The 14,251-nt window shown below is 40.7% G+C and overlaps 2 protein-coding genes across 2 annotated transcripts; both read left to right on the forward strand.

The window, feature by feature from the left end:
• The first annotated feature begins 1,246 nt into the window (after positions 1-1,246).
• LOC110000978 (peroxisomal succinyl-coenzyme A thioesterase-like) lies at positions 1,247-7,022 on the forward strand. The gene is made up of 11 exons (XM_020656371.3): positions 1,247-1,529; positions 2,113-2,319; positions 2,405-2,504; positions 2,589-2,779; positions 2,861-3,024; positions 3,675-3,794; positions 3,961-4,043; positions 4,132-4,216; positions 4,570-4,650; positions 4,797-4,938; positions 6,006-7,022. The coding sequence occupies exons 2-11, from the start codon at positions 2,127-2,129 to the stop codon at positions 6,128-6,130; spliced, it is 1,284 nt and encodes a 427-aa protein (XP_020512027.2). The 5' UTR covers positions 1,247-1,529; positions 2,113-2,126; the 3' UTR covers positions 6,131-7,022.
• Positions 7,023-7,819: 797 nt separating this feature from the next.
• LOC110000983 (bile acid-CoA:amino acid N-acyltransferase) lies at positions 7,820-14,250 on the forward strand. Its single transcript, XM_020656376.3, has 11 exons — positions 7,820-8,113; positions 9,084-9,290; positions 9,376-9,475; positions 9,560-9,750; positions 9,832-9,995; positions 10,281-10,400; positions 11,009-11,091; positions 11,180-11,264; positions 11,596-11,676; positions 12,200-12,344; positions 12,584-14,250. The coding sequence occupies exons 2-11, from the start codon at positions 9,098-9,100 to the stop codon at positions 12,706-12,708; spliced, it is 1,287 nt and encodes a 428-aa protein (XP_020512032.2). The 5' UTR covers positions 7,820-8,113; positions 9,084-9,097; the 3' UTR covers positions 12,709-14,250.
• Position 14,251: the final 1 nt, after the last annotated feature.

Raw genomic sequence — 14,251 nt, forward strand, 5'->3', positions numbered from 1 at the left:
ATATCTATTTTACAATTCGTACTGAGAAAGGGGTCTATATATATGAGATGGTGACACATCAAACCCGATTTACAAGGTAAACTGGATTAACTGGATTCATTCCGCACCATTCACCTTGACGTTGATGTTTCCAATGGGACCCAAACACACCATTTACGCTTGAGGTAGATCAAATAAAGGTAACCTTTCTGAATTTTATGTGTAAAATTTAATATAGAAATGATAAACAATGAAGTACATAGATGAAACAGATAAAGAATATGATTCTTAGGATCAGGATAATGCAATTATAACGTAAGGTGACATAATAACGAGCTAAAACGTGGTCTTGTTTTGAATGACTTAATCAGTAAATTGTCAAAGGAGAAAAAGTTGATAAACGAATTTTGGGATTCTGTTTGGATATAAAGGAGCTTTGAACAGACACGACTCACGACCTAATCTCTCAACACCAGCTGTGAACCAACGCTCTTACTGTGAGGTGGCTCGGATGAACTCTGCTGGCTGGTCCCGCGTTTCCATCTCCAGGAAGTGGTTCTTTTCAGGCCCAGAGAGGTCCATGGGCCAGATTAGATGCCTTAGCACCTGGGTCGGAGTATGCAGCCAGGATGGAGGTGGAATGGCACTTCAGCCGTTGTGGTTGTGTCGTCATCAGCTCCAAGTGGATCCAACAGGAAAAATATTAAATAGTCTTTTGATGCATATAATAAATTTGTGTCTTCAAATAACACCTTCTATAGATAATATCAAAGAGTATGCTTTATAACACAACTAAATGTATAATAATGAAGGTTACGTATTCATGGCAATTCTAACACTAGATGGCAATAGCACTACACGTCAAATTCCTATTAAAACTTTATTACCTCCTATTTGTTAGCTAAAGATCAGATTTTGAGTTTAAAAAGATGATTACAATACATTCAATGTGACAATTACAAATATCTAGATGAAGAAAGATATAAATGTTCATTTAATGCAGAATTCAACGCTGTGGTTTAATCCAGTTCTTCAGCAGTCCTTCAACAGATGGTCACTGGTTTTGGTCACAGTTCATGTCTCTGGGGTCAATTCGTAGATAACAGTGTTCTGTTACAGCTTGGTTGTTTACTCTAGGCTTTGTAAATGTTTATATTATCCTGTCTAGCAGAGCCTGTCTGAGAGGGAGACTAAAATCATCAATCATTTCCTCTGTTTCTTGGTAAAAAAGTAATCAAGATGTTAATCCACAGTCCTGAGTCCTGCGGAAAGAGAGGTTATGAAATGTGGCTGCTAATATCGGCTACTACATATCGTGGTTATGGAAAACTGTAAACTGCAAAGTGGAGACAGCTAACCCGGTTTAAACAGTCTGCTCTTCAGTCGGGCTAAGCGATCAAGTGTTTTCCTCTTCGAGGGTGAATGCATGACCGGAATTGAACTTTGATTTGAATAGTTTCAGTAAACAGCGTCGGGAGAATCTTCAGGTATCTGGTTATAACTTACATTGGAAAGGTTCTGAACGGGGAAAGAAACATTCATAAAGAAAGGTAAAGTGATTGCAGCTTATCTTGGTTACAATCTTTAAAAACACTGCCAGTGTGCGGTGCATTATGTCCTTTGTAAATGCTAAACACTGTGTTATTTTGTCTTTAACAAATGGATATTCCTATAACGTAGATTTGCGCTACTCGCCTCAGACGGCCTGAGACACCGTGGAGGAGAGGTGTGCATGTTGAAGCCCAGTCGTATGAAGTTGCTGTACTGAATGTATTTTATTTTACACAAATGTTGTGATATTAAATCTGCTACAGTTGGCAAGGAAGTTTTTGGTCTTCCTCTTATCCATACACAACACAACGCAGAGACATTTTCGTAGCACACTGAGTGTCAAGACAGACCGGCTACATATGGACACTAATAGAAGAGATGTCAGAGTAAGGGGCTGCACATGAAAGGACACCTCAACAGTGCTCAGGTAGTGAACTGGCTTCTCTCCAGCTACCAGACCAATTTCCAGTCTTGGTCCGGTTCCCAACCCAAGTCCCAACGAGTACACTTTAACTTGTGACATTCCTCTTCTTTGTTCCACACATGTGTAACCATTAAACATGTGTTTACATTTCTTCACAGACCACAAGGCGATCATGTCCAAGACCATTCCTCCCGTTCTCTCTGTTGTCCCCACTCGGGCTCTGGTTGATGAGACGTTCAAGGTGGTGGTGGAGAATCTGCCCCCAGCATCTCCAGTCACACTTCACGCCCTCCTCTACTCAGAGGACAAGGACTACTGGGAGGCTTATGGACACTACGTCAGTGATCACAGAGGAACAGTGTCCGGTGGGGTTGAAATCTACCATGTGCAGTGAGGACGATATGCTTCTTCTTTTGTTTTCATGTTGTTGACATTTCAATGCTTTTGTAGTTGCAGAGGATATGAGTCTTGGGGGCACCTACACGGGAAAAGAAGCCATGGGTTTGTTGTGGAGCATGCGGCCTGAGCTCGGCAGCCACACGGGTCTCAGGTAAAATGTTAAGTGCTGTCTGTTTGAAGCTGCAGACTTGTTACAATGCCTGCTTCCCCCTGACAAACCATCTATGCCCGTCAGGTTGAGAAAGAGGGAAGTCACCAGCCCCATGCTGGTCCACATCTCCGTCTACAGTGGACACATAACCGAGGGCTTCAGGAAGCAGTCTCCTCTGGCCTCCGTGCCCACAGAGAGATGGTACATGGCTCCTGGAGTCCAGAGGATTGAAATCAAAGAAAAAGGAGTGCGAGGGACTTTCTTCATACCTCCAGGTACACCTGCATCATCATCTCCTCCGCCCAGTTGATGCTGATGGAGAGATTGAACTAATAATCAGACTCTTCTTTCCTCAGGTCCTGGACCCTTCCCCGGGCTTTTGGATATGTGGGGAGGTAGAGGAGGGCTGTTGGAGTATCGTTCGGCCTTGCTGGCGTCTCATGGTTATGCTTCTTTGGCGCTGGAGTACTTCTCCCCCGGTGAGCTGCAGTCAGCAGACCTACAGATACAGTATTTTGAGGTAAGTGTTTTATCTCATTCAGAGTCTCCACATGTTGGTCGCTATCCTACGCACGGTGCAGAGTTCACAATTTGTGACATGTTCAATGACGTTTTCAGGAATGGCAGATTTCTGAAGTAGGAGGAGCTACAGTAAGGTTAGCGAGAACACAGCTTGTACAGGGTAGTTTGCTTAACGTTAGCCCCGTATGGGATGCGCAGATGGTCAGGACACTCCAATAGGAAACACTAGAATCAGACTGATTTCATCGCTGGCGCTCGCCCGTGTCGCGTGCTGTTAGGACAAGCTGTGAGTTACTTCTCGGTTGCAAATGTAGTGTCTGACATATTTGGGACAAAGGTGATGCTCCCCTTAGAATGTGCAAAACAACACCTGTTCGTAATTATGTCTGGGACCTGTGTTGCTCCTTGAGTTACACGTAAATACATAAATCTAAGACGGGAGCCCCCACAGTGGAATATATACATTGGGGCCCCTGTCCTATCTTGTTTGTCAATAAAATAATCATTATGTAAGCAAGTTAGTGTCAACAGAGATTTTCTTCATCATCTACATATCATCGACTGAGGGAAACCACATCACCTGCAAATACAAAACTATTTTTTTCTGACCTTGTCTTTCTTAATATTTTGATTTCTTCTTCTGCACAGACGGCGTTTAATATCATCAAGGACCATCCTCAAGTGATCCCCGACAAAGTTGGAATTTTGGGTCTTTCCCTTGGCGCGATGTTGGCCTTTAATTTGGTAGCTGAAAGCACAAAGATTAAGGTTAGTAACAAATGCAACGGGTGTGGGCGTTGGTTTATCTTAGCCTGTACACATGTCATCGTTTAGCCATGTGCCATGAATTGAAGACAGCCGACAGGTTTGAGATCATCCTCTCTTTGATGAATGAGACCCAGAGACTGAGGTGTTTCATGTTCTTGTGTTCCAGCCTCGCTGTTGTGTGTGCATCAGCGGCCATCACTTGGTTTCAAATAGACTGATGATTGATGGATCCCTACCGAACGATCCAAAGTAAGAATCCTGATCTTTGAGCAAAATAAGAACATGTACACAATGTTTTAAGAGTTGGAGTGATGTGAAAACGTACCTGTGCTCTCAGGAAACTTCGATTTGATGAGAACAACTACCTCATACGGAGAGATGTGGTTTTACCGGTTCCCAGTGACCCCTCACAGAAAATAGATGTAAGTATCAGCTGCACTGAAAACACAGCAGAGAGATTACATTTTATCTACAATCTCCAATCAAACTGAACAACTGGTTCTAAAAACACCTGTGAGACATGTCAGTTTTCAGGTTGATATATTTTTAAGCACTTTTAATATTCACAGAAAATGTTTAGATTTGGGAGCTGTTCTGTTATTTTTTGTGTCTTCATCATGCTGTACTGTGATTGGCCGAGCTGTTGTGACAGGCTGAGAGTGTATTTATTTATCAATCAATCCTCCTTTTGCTCTTTTTTTCCACCTGAGCCTCACTGAGTTATTCAGACTTAACACACTGAAGTTGTTCCTGTCCGTTTTGAATTCTTTCTCAGGTGCGTAACATAAAATGTCCCATGCTGTTGGTCAACGGAGATGATGATCAGAACAGTCCCACAGTGGAGGCTGCTGAGGATGTGAGTCAGCATGCACGCTGTATGATACATTTGAAGAGTGTTTTGTAACTGTTCAGTTTTCTTTTCTTTTTGGAAAAGACTGATAACAGGGGTTTCAGGTATTAGCGCCGCACAGTAGTGGTTCATTTGAACTCTTTGACCATCAGATCGGCAACATGATGCGTTCTGGAGGGAACCTGCACCTGTTGTCCACACTGACGTACCCCGACACTGGACATCCGATCGAGCCGCCCTACTCACCTCACTTCAGAGCTACTACCGTTAGAGCTCCCAGAACAAAGGAGAAAGGTGAGTTCTACTCAGAGTATTATGATCTTAAAAGGTTTTTAAGTGGACCCAAAAGCCAAACCGGAAAACAGGGTGGTGGGTAAAGGGGTATTTATTGAAGGGAGGCTGGTGAAGGCTGGTGAGACTGGAATGAGAGGCTGGGTGGTGAGGCGCTGGAGCTTGTAGGTTGGAGGTACTAGGGGAAAAAGAAGACAAGGGAACAATTAGCGACAGGTAATCCAAAGCACAAAAAAGTCTTATTGATACTTGAAATGCCGATCTACCACGGTGTAGGCGGAAATAATCTGGCAGTTTGGGAGAGGTGACCCAGGGTATAAATGCTGCAGCCGGTGATTACAGAAGATGAACAGGTGAGTGATTGCAGAGAGCTCCAACAGCCAATAAGCCACGCCCAGCCTCTGAAAGAAAAAAAACACAAGCACCAAACCAAGAGCAGACAAGGAAAAACACACAACACTGTCCAATCACCACACAGAGAGCTGTTCTGGACGCCCCTTGTATTTCCAGATATGAGACCAGTTACCAGGTCAAACCAACAGGTGTTGCAGCGATGGAAGCGGTCAAGAGAACTGGTTCAGATAGAAGTGATTGTACCCGACCTTAAAAGCCTCTGCATGTTTCTAATAAGCTCCACGAGCAGAAACGTGCTCAAACTAGGATCAATATTGGAGATGCTTTTGTAGAATGGAGAGAGGTTTTCAGACCGATGCAGAGCTGGCTAAACACTGACGCTTCAGTGTCCGCGACATGGCAACCTATTTGCACTCCATTTGCACTCCAACTCTAGAGAGGAGGGGGCGGGGGAAGACAGCTCTCTGTAATGTTTAGAATTTGCAGTACCCATTTTAAACACCAGGTGTCCGAGTTACATACTCCGCCTTTAATCGATAAAACACAGAGAATATCTAACTATAGATTTCATTACTTAGCGTTTGCCAAATTAATAATTTCAAAAGTGAAATGTTCTATGAGTAAGGCTCCCTCCCCGTCCAGCTTGGGTCAATTTTGGTTTTGGTTAATGTACAGAATAATTAACCCGCAAATAAAACATTTTTTGTGTGTTCCAGTGATGATTCTGTGGGGAGGACAAACCAAACCTCATTCAGACGCTCAGGAGGACTCCTGGAGGAAGATCTTAGCTTACCTACATCATCATCTCTACTCCAGCACTACTCCCAAAGCCAAGATGTAAAGATTGCAGAACCAGGAAAACACAGCAAAGTGTGTTGATAGCATGTTAAACCAAGTTGGAGTTTGTATGAAATATGAAACAGCACTTGTTAGTTTTTTGAATGATAAGGTTTTTTACGTTAGTCAAATTGTGCCTCTAGTTTCATCATAAAGTTGTCATTCCAGTTGTCAATATTGTAGGTCTTTATTTATTACGACATGAAATGTTTTGGCCGAGTTGAACTATAGCTCTTATTATTCTGATGTTGTTGGCTTCCAACGATTAAAACTCCTCAGAAATGCCCATGAATGTCACTCCAATCAAGTGTCTTGATGACTGTATAATTAAACTCATTCATAATGATTGGATTTCTGCCAACATTTTTTTTCTGTCCGTGTTGAAATGTTGTAATCATTTTTAAAATAAATGTTGTGTTCATGTAACTTTTTCAAAGATTAAGTGTTTTTTAGTTGAAATCATCTGCTGTGTAATTCAGTTTGTAAAATGAAAAGTCACCTCAAAGAAAATGGTCTGAGAAGCTTGTTGACCGACTTAATATGCAAACGACTTTGGAGACTGTTCACAGGCTAGTTTGTTCTTTACCAGGTCAGTGAAAATAGTACCAGCTAAGTATATAGTGAATTAGGCCGTGGTGGATTTTAATTTCAGGCGATGATGCAGACATTTATTTTTCTCTGCAGCATGTGCACGTTTTTCTTGGCTGAGGAATTCTTACCTTTGTAACTGTGGCAAAGGTGACTAGAGGAGCGTGTCACCTTTACACAAGGACGACATGTCCCAGTGAAATTACCCTGATTCACTTATCCTAAACATTTATTTTCCTGTTAATTCATTATTTAGTTTTTGTTCGGCACCAGACACCATTGTCCCTGAATGATTTCTTTCAGATTATTAAAGTTTAAATAAATGAACAATCCTTCAAACGGGCATATTGTGATCACTCTGGAATGTTATGTGAATAAATATTATTTAAAAAAAATTACAACACAAATTAACATAACAGAACACGATGAAAAAAATCAACAAAACAATCAGGACATAAAGAATGAGAACTATATAAACTATATAATATCACAGTATTAAAAAACAGAACTGAAGTTACATAAGCTATTCAGAGTTTCACTAATTAACTGTGTTTTATCACCTTTTCTATCTTTCAGTCCATGTAATGAATGATTGGACATATAGTTCTATTTCCATTTTGAATTGTATTCATTTATTGTTTTTAGTTTTTGGTTCCATTTACATTTGCAAAAATAGTCATTCCCATACAAATGTTTCAAAACTTCATAATTTGCCTTTATTATATTATTAAAAAATCTATTATGCAATACGTATTGAGAAAGGGGTCTATATATATGAGATGGTGACACATCAAACCCGATTTACAAGGTAAACTGGATTAACTGGATCCATTCCGCACCATTCACCTCGACACTGACGTTTCCTATGGAACACAAACACACCATTTACGCTTGAGGTAGATCCCAAACAGAAGGTAACCCCAAAACCCCTTGAACTAAACTTTTTACTAAATTGCAGCAGATGTCTTGTGATGTAAATGCTATTTTTTAACACGACTTTGAACATGTTTTTATAGTCTTATCTCTCAAAGCGAAAGAAAGAAAGAAAGGGGAGGTTTGTATTTCACATGCAGTACGTGAACACAACACGACCTCACTGAACGCTACGTCATCACACTGTGTGTTTCGCCCGCCTGACTTTGTTACTTAATAATTATTATCTAACTATATCGTGGTTATGGAAAACGGTATAGTGCAATGTAGAGACAGCTAACCCGGTTTAAACAGTCTGCTCTTCAGTCGTGCTAAGTGAGCAATCCTCCTCGAGGGTGAATGCATGACCGGAAGTAAACTTTGATTGAATAGTTTCAGTAAACAGCGTCAGGAGAATCTTCAGGTATCTGGTTAACCTTTACATTGGAAAGGTTCTGAACGGGGACAGGGACACTCATAAAGAAAGGTAAAGTGATTGAAGATTAACTTGGTTAAAGTTTAAAAAAAACCCACTGGCACTAAAAGCGGTGCATTATGTCCTTTGTAAATAATTAACACTGTTTTATTTTGTCTTTAACAAATAGATATTCCTGATATAATATTGTTGGCTGTGGTTAAGTAACTGATTTCATAATTTTAACACTAATTTAATCCGTAATTAAAAATATGAACATTGTTTTGTGTGTGCACTTATTATCCAATAAGAAGTTAGTTACTACAGCTTTGAAATCTGATGTTTGAAGTGTATGTTTTGAAGATACATCTCTTTGCATTAAGTTTAGTATGAGAGAAAGAAGAAGATCCTTTAGGGATGTGGTGGAATGTCTGTAGTTCTTTAGATTATAATGTACAGATGTCTTTAGGTTTGTTCACTGCTCTCTGATGTCAGTGAGACCTGACAGAGTTCAGCTGTTATTAGAACACCAAGTACAGCTTACAGAGTGTCAGCAGTTCTTCCTGATATCTGTAAGGATGTTTGGTACACTTGTTGTCTGCTCCAGTGTAACTGATGTCAAAGTTTAGTCTAGGTGGATCAATGTGACCCTGATAATTGATAATAGAGCAAGACAGGAGTGCAGAAGTGTGATGTTGAATCATGTCTCCTCCTGAGTATTCATCTGATGTATAAACTTTCATCAACGTAAGCCATCTGAGTCAACTGAGTCTTATTGTATGGAGTCAAGTCTTAGTCATTTCTTCAACAAGGGGGACCTATGGACACTAATAGAGAGATGTCAGAGTAAGGGGCTGCACATGAAAGGACACCTCAACAGTGCTCAGGTAGTGAACTGGCTTCTCTCCAGCTACCAGACCAATTTCCAGTCTTGGTCCGGTTCCCAACCCAAGTCCCAACGAGTACACTTTAACTTGTGACATTCCTCTTCTTTGTTCCACACATGTGTAACCATTAAACATGTGTTTACATTTCTTCACAGACCACAAGGCGATCATGTCCAAGACCATTCCTCCCGTTCTCTCTGTTGTCCCCACTCGGGCTCTGGTTGATGAGACGTTCAAGGTGGTGGTGGAGAATCTGCCCCCAGCATCTCCAGTCACACTTCACGCCCTCCTCTACTCGGAGGACAAGGACTACTGGGAGGCTTATGGACACTACGTCAGTGATCACAGAGGAACAGTGTCCGGTGGGGTTTAAATCTACCATGTGCAGTGAGGACGATATGCTTCTTCTTTTGTTTTCATGTTGTTGACATTTCAATGCTTTTGTAGTTGCAGAGGATATGAGTCTTGGGGGCACCTACACGGGAAAAGAAGCCATGGGTTTGTTGTGGAGCATGCGGCCTGAGCCCGGCAGCCGCACGGGTCTCAGGTAAAATGATAAGTGCTGTCTGTTTGAAGCTGCAGACTTGTTACAATGCCTGCTTCCCCCTGACAAACCATCTATGCCCGTCAGGTTGAGAAAGAGGGAAGTCACCAGCCCCATGCTGGTCCACATCTCCGTCTACAGTGGACACATAACCGAGGGCTTCAGGAAGCAGTCTCCTCTGGCCTCCGTGCCCACAGAGAGATGGTACATGGCTCCTGGAGTCCAGAGGATTGAAATCAAAGAAAAAGGAGTGCGAGGGACTTTCTTCATACCTCCAGGTACACCTGCATCATCATCTCCTCCGCCGAGCTGATGCTGATAGAGAGATTGAACTAATAATCAGACTCTTCTTTCCTCAGGTCCTGGACCCTTCCCCGGGCTTTTGGATATGTGGGGAGGTGGAGGAGGGCTGTTGGAGTATCGTTCGGCCTTGCTGGCGTCTCATGGTTATGCTTCTTTGGCGCTGGAGTACTTCTCCCCCGGTGAGCTGCAGTCAGCAGATCTACAGATGCAGTATTTTGAGGTAAGTGTTTTATCTCATTCAGAGTCTCCACATGTTGGGCGCTATCCTACGCACGGTGCAGAGTTCACAGGCTGTGAGTTACTTCACGGTTGAAAACTTTCTGATTCTCAGAAAAGACTGGTCTGTACTTTACAAGTAAACTCAGTGAGATCATTTCCAACAGCATGCTCTTCTCAGATTCTATTAAAAAAGTGTTTAATGTTTTTATCATAGTACCTGCAAATACAAAAAAATGCTTTTTCTGACCTTGTCTTTCTTAATATTTTGATTTCTTCTTCTGCACAGACGGCGTTTAATATCATCAAGGACCATCCTCAAGTGATCCCCGACAAAGTTGGAATTTTGGGTCTTTCCCTCGGCACGATTTTGGCCTTTTATTTGGCAGCTGAAAGCACAAAGATTAAGGTAAGTAACAAATTCGACGTGTGTGGGAGTTGGTTTATCTTAACCCTCAGGTATCAGTTTAATTTACTACCCTCTTAAGTCGCTAAGGACAAAAATGTCCATGCCAAAAAACTGCTAAAAAAACAGATTCATATTTTTTTCCTACTTTTCTTTTGCATAAATCTCTTAAACAACTCCAGCTCTGCTCAAAACGATCAAATATTGAATAATTATCAGGAATTTAACCCTTTACATGCCAGAATCAAACTGGCATGTAAAGGGTTATAAAATATTAATCTGTTCTATTTTTATAGCAGTTTTTTGTAAGTGGACATTTTTGTCCTTAGTAACTTAAGAGGGTAGTAAATTTGTTTCACAGTGTTCTATTGATCTATTAAAAAACATAAAATGTGCATTCCAAAATTTGTCAAGAGAGAGTTTTTCTTACAAAAAATGGTGCCATATGCACTAACACAGACAAAATGATGGCCAGATGAAGAGGTCAACTTTGAACAAATGGACAAAAATGTCCATAGTGATGCAAGAGGGTTAACCTGTAAACATGTCATCTTCCTCTCTTTGATGAATGAGCTCCAGAGACTGAGGTGTTTCATGTTCTTGTGTTCCAGCCTCGCTGTTGTGTGTGCATCAGCGGCCATCACTTGGCTTCAAATAGACTGATGATTGATGGATCCCTACCGAACGATCCAAAGTAAGAATCCTGATCTATGAGCAAAATAAGAACATGTACACAATGTTTTAAGAGTTGGAGTGATGTGAAAACGTACCTGTGCTCTCAGGAAAACTCGATTTGATGAGAACAACTACCGCATATGGCGAGATGTGGTTTTACCGGTTCCCAGTGACCCCTCACAGAAAATAGATGTAAGTATCAGCTGCGCTGAAAACACAGCAGAGAGATTACATTTTATCTACAATCTCCAATCAAACTGCACAACTGGTTCTAAAAACACCTGTGAGACATGTCAGTTTTAAGATGTATTTTTTTAAGCATTTCAAAGAAAATGTTCAGATTTGGGAGCTGTTGTTGTGTCTTTATCATCATGCTGTACTGTGATTGGCCGAGCTGTTGTGACAGGCTGAGATTGTATTTATTTTATCAATCAATCCTCCTTTTGCTCTTTTTTTCCACCTGAGCCTCACTGACTAATTCTAACACTGAAGTTGTTCCTGTCGGTTTTGAATTCTCTCTCAGATGCGGAAAATAAAATGTCCCGTGCTGTTGGTCAACGGAGATGATGATCAGAACAGTCCCACAGTGGAGGCTGCTGAGGATGTGAGTCAGCACGCACACGCACATGCACTGTGATCAATTTTGAGAGTGTGTTGTGGTAGTACGGTTTGAAGAATTTTCATTCTTTAGTTTTTTACATTAAAGGAAATTAAAATAGTCATACAGTTGGAAATATTTCAATGAGAATATTTCCTTTTTTGAGAAATGACACTTTTCAATATATTTTTTTACCTTTTAGACAAAGTGAATAAATCATCATCTATGAAAATGATTAAGAAATGATTCCATACTGATAACAGGGGTATCAATAGTTGCAGCCATTTACAATAATGCTTCAGAACCGAAGAAGTATTCACACATCAAATAAAATAAATTCATATTTGAATCCAGGTTGAGAATGAATCCACTCATAAATCCGCTAACTCTGCAGTTTTCACAGTTTTCACAGTTTTGAACTTGCAAGTGCAAGTAGTATCCATTCCTACAGGTCAAATTGAAAACAGCCCTCTGTTTTCTGGTATTAGCGCCGCACTGTAGTTGTTCATTTGACCTCTTTGACCCTCAGATCGCCAACATGATGCGTTCTGGAGGGAACCTGCACCTGTTGTCCACGCTGACATACCCCAACACTGGACATCTGATCGAGCCGCCCTACTCACCTCACTTCAGAGCTACCAACTTTATAATTCCCACTGCAACAAAAGAGAAAGGTAAGTTCTACTCAGACAGCTCTCTCCAATGTTTAGAATTTGGACTGCAGTACCCATTTTAAACACTAGGGGTCAGAGTTACATACTGCTAAAACACAGAGAATATCTAGATCTTTATAGATTTAATTACCTGTCGTTTTCCAAAATCTGTTCCCTCCCCGTTCAGCTGGGATTAGTTTGGTTTTGGTTAATGTACAGAATAACTTACCCTCAAATAAAACATTTTTTGTGTGTTTCAGTGATAGTTCTGTGGGGAGGACAAACCAAACCCCATTCAGACGCTCAGGAGGACTCCTGGAGGAAGATCTTATCTTTTCTACAGCATCATCTCTGCTCCAGCACGATCCCCAAAGCCAGGATGTGAATGACAACAGAATCAGGAAACACAGCAAAGTGTGAAAACCTTTTGAATAATTATCTAGGGTTTTGTTTTGGTCATATTGTGCCTCTAGTTTCATAACTTTATATCCATAACTTATCATTCCAAACACTCGAGGTGAGTCGACTTGCAAAGGTTAAATTAATGTAAGTTGCTGATGTCATTAGAAACTGTCAGAAATTGCACGAGCCCCATGTCCAGAGGCCTTGTCCTCCAAGTGAGCAGCCTGGGTTCAAATCCGATCTGTGGCCTCTTTCCCACATATCATTCCACACTCTCTCTCTCTCTCCCTCCCTGATTTCCGACTCGGCCCACTGTCCTGTCTTTCTGCTAAAGGCATAGTTCCACATTCTGTCTAAAGTACCTGTACAGAAAACGTTGGTTTTATAATATATTTGGGACAGAAAGACGAGCCAAAGGTACTTGAGTAATAAGCTTAAGATCAAACTGTACATGTTGCCAGTTAAAACAAATGCACAACGCACTGATCGTCCTTATAAGAGAGAAACATGGACGGAACAGCGACCTCAATTGATTTTTATTATTTTCTGTGTTTCAACCCTTCAACATGAACGAGAAATGCCAAAGAAACAAATAAGGAGGTGGTGTTAAAGTCTTTCTATGTGATTTTTCACACTTAAATATAGAAATCAAGTATCTCCTCTGAAAATAACTCTGTGAGTCATGACTGTCTACAATGGGTGTAACACCCGAGTCCCACTGTCTGTGATGTTTTCAGAGTTTTCAGAGTCCTATCTTCACTTTGTTTACATCGCCAGGACGGCCGACTGACTCCTCCCCTCGTGTATAAAAGTTGTTTAATTGAGGGACTAGAGAAAAGAAGAATAACATACTGTACTCACTGCTTAACTGTGTTTCTAGATCACGCTCATTTCAGGTAAATTTACATGCAGTGTGAAGATACCAGCATAATAAAGATCGCTAGCATTAGCATGCTAACACAACAATGCAGCGTGAGTTGTTTTGGTTTCATGCTGGTGCTCAAGGGCGACATCTGCTGGATCAAAAAATCGCATATAAAGCCTTTAAAGTGGTGTTTATTAATCTATTGATAGATAGCAACTCATTTAACTTCTTTTTTAATTTGTTAGTTTGCTAATTAAATCAGATTTTGGGTAATCTGAGTTAATTTAGACAGTAATTTACTAATTTTAGTTAGCATCATTAGCGTGCCAACAAATGTTTTTTTTCTTATTTTTGTGATTGTGTCAAACCAGCTGTAAATCCATGCAGTCACTGTGACAAAAATGTTTTGAATAGTCTGACTTTTTAAAATATATTTAAATTCTTATAAACTGAAGATAGGGTTATGGTGGGAAATGGTATTTATAGAATTAAAGTGTGGGTGAAACTCAATAAGCTACTTACTCACTCCAACTGTATTATGTCAATTGTAAATTCTGATTGTACTTCTTCTAACGTTTATATTTTCCTGACGGATGATCATGTCTGTGTACAAGGTGGTGCAATCACTCTAAAAAATGTTGGATTCATGGGCATCAATAAT

Source organism: Labrus bergylta, chromosome 23 (genome assembly GCF_963930695.1).
Source record: "Labrus bergylta chromosome 23, fLabBer1.1, whole genome shotgun sequence".
Lineage (NCBI taxonomy): Eukaryota > Metazoa > Chordata > Actinopteri > Labriformes > Labridae > Labrus > Labrus bergylta.

What these genes read in the sequence shown, in the direction of transcription:
- LOC110000978 (XM_020656371.3), top strand. Translation starts at nt 2,127, where the DNA reads ATGTCCAAGACCATTCCTCCCGTTCTCTCTGTTGTCCCCACTCGGGCT. An exon ending in GACTTTCTTCATACCTCCAG is followed by an intron (nt 2,780 to 2,860) that starts GTACACCTGCAT and finishes TTCTTTCCTCAG; the next exon opens with GTCCTGGACCCTTCCCCGGG. An exon ending in TCCCTACCGAACGATCCAAA is followed by an intron (nt 4,044 to 4,131) that starts GTAAGAATCCTG and finishes CTGTGCTCTCAG; the next exon opens with GAAACTTCGATTTGATGAGA.
- LOC110000983 (XM_020656376.3), top strand. Translation starts at nt 9,098, where the DNA reads ATGTCCAAGACCATTCCTCCCGTTCTCTCTGTTGTCCCCACTCGGGCT. An exon ending in CTGAAAGCACAAAGATTAAG is followed by an intron (nt 10,401 to 11,008) that starts GTAAGTAACAAA and finishes CTTGTGTTCCAG; the next exon opens with CCTCGCTGTTGTGTGTGCAT. An exon ending in TCCCTACCGAACGATCCAAA is followed by an intron (nt 11,092 to 11,179) that starts GTAAGAATCCTG and finishes CTGTGCTCTCAG; the next exon opens with GAAAACTCGATTTGATGAGA.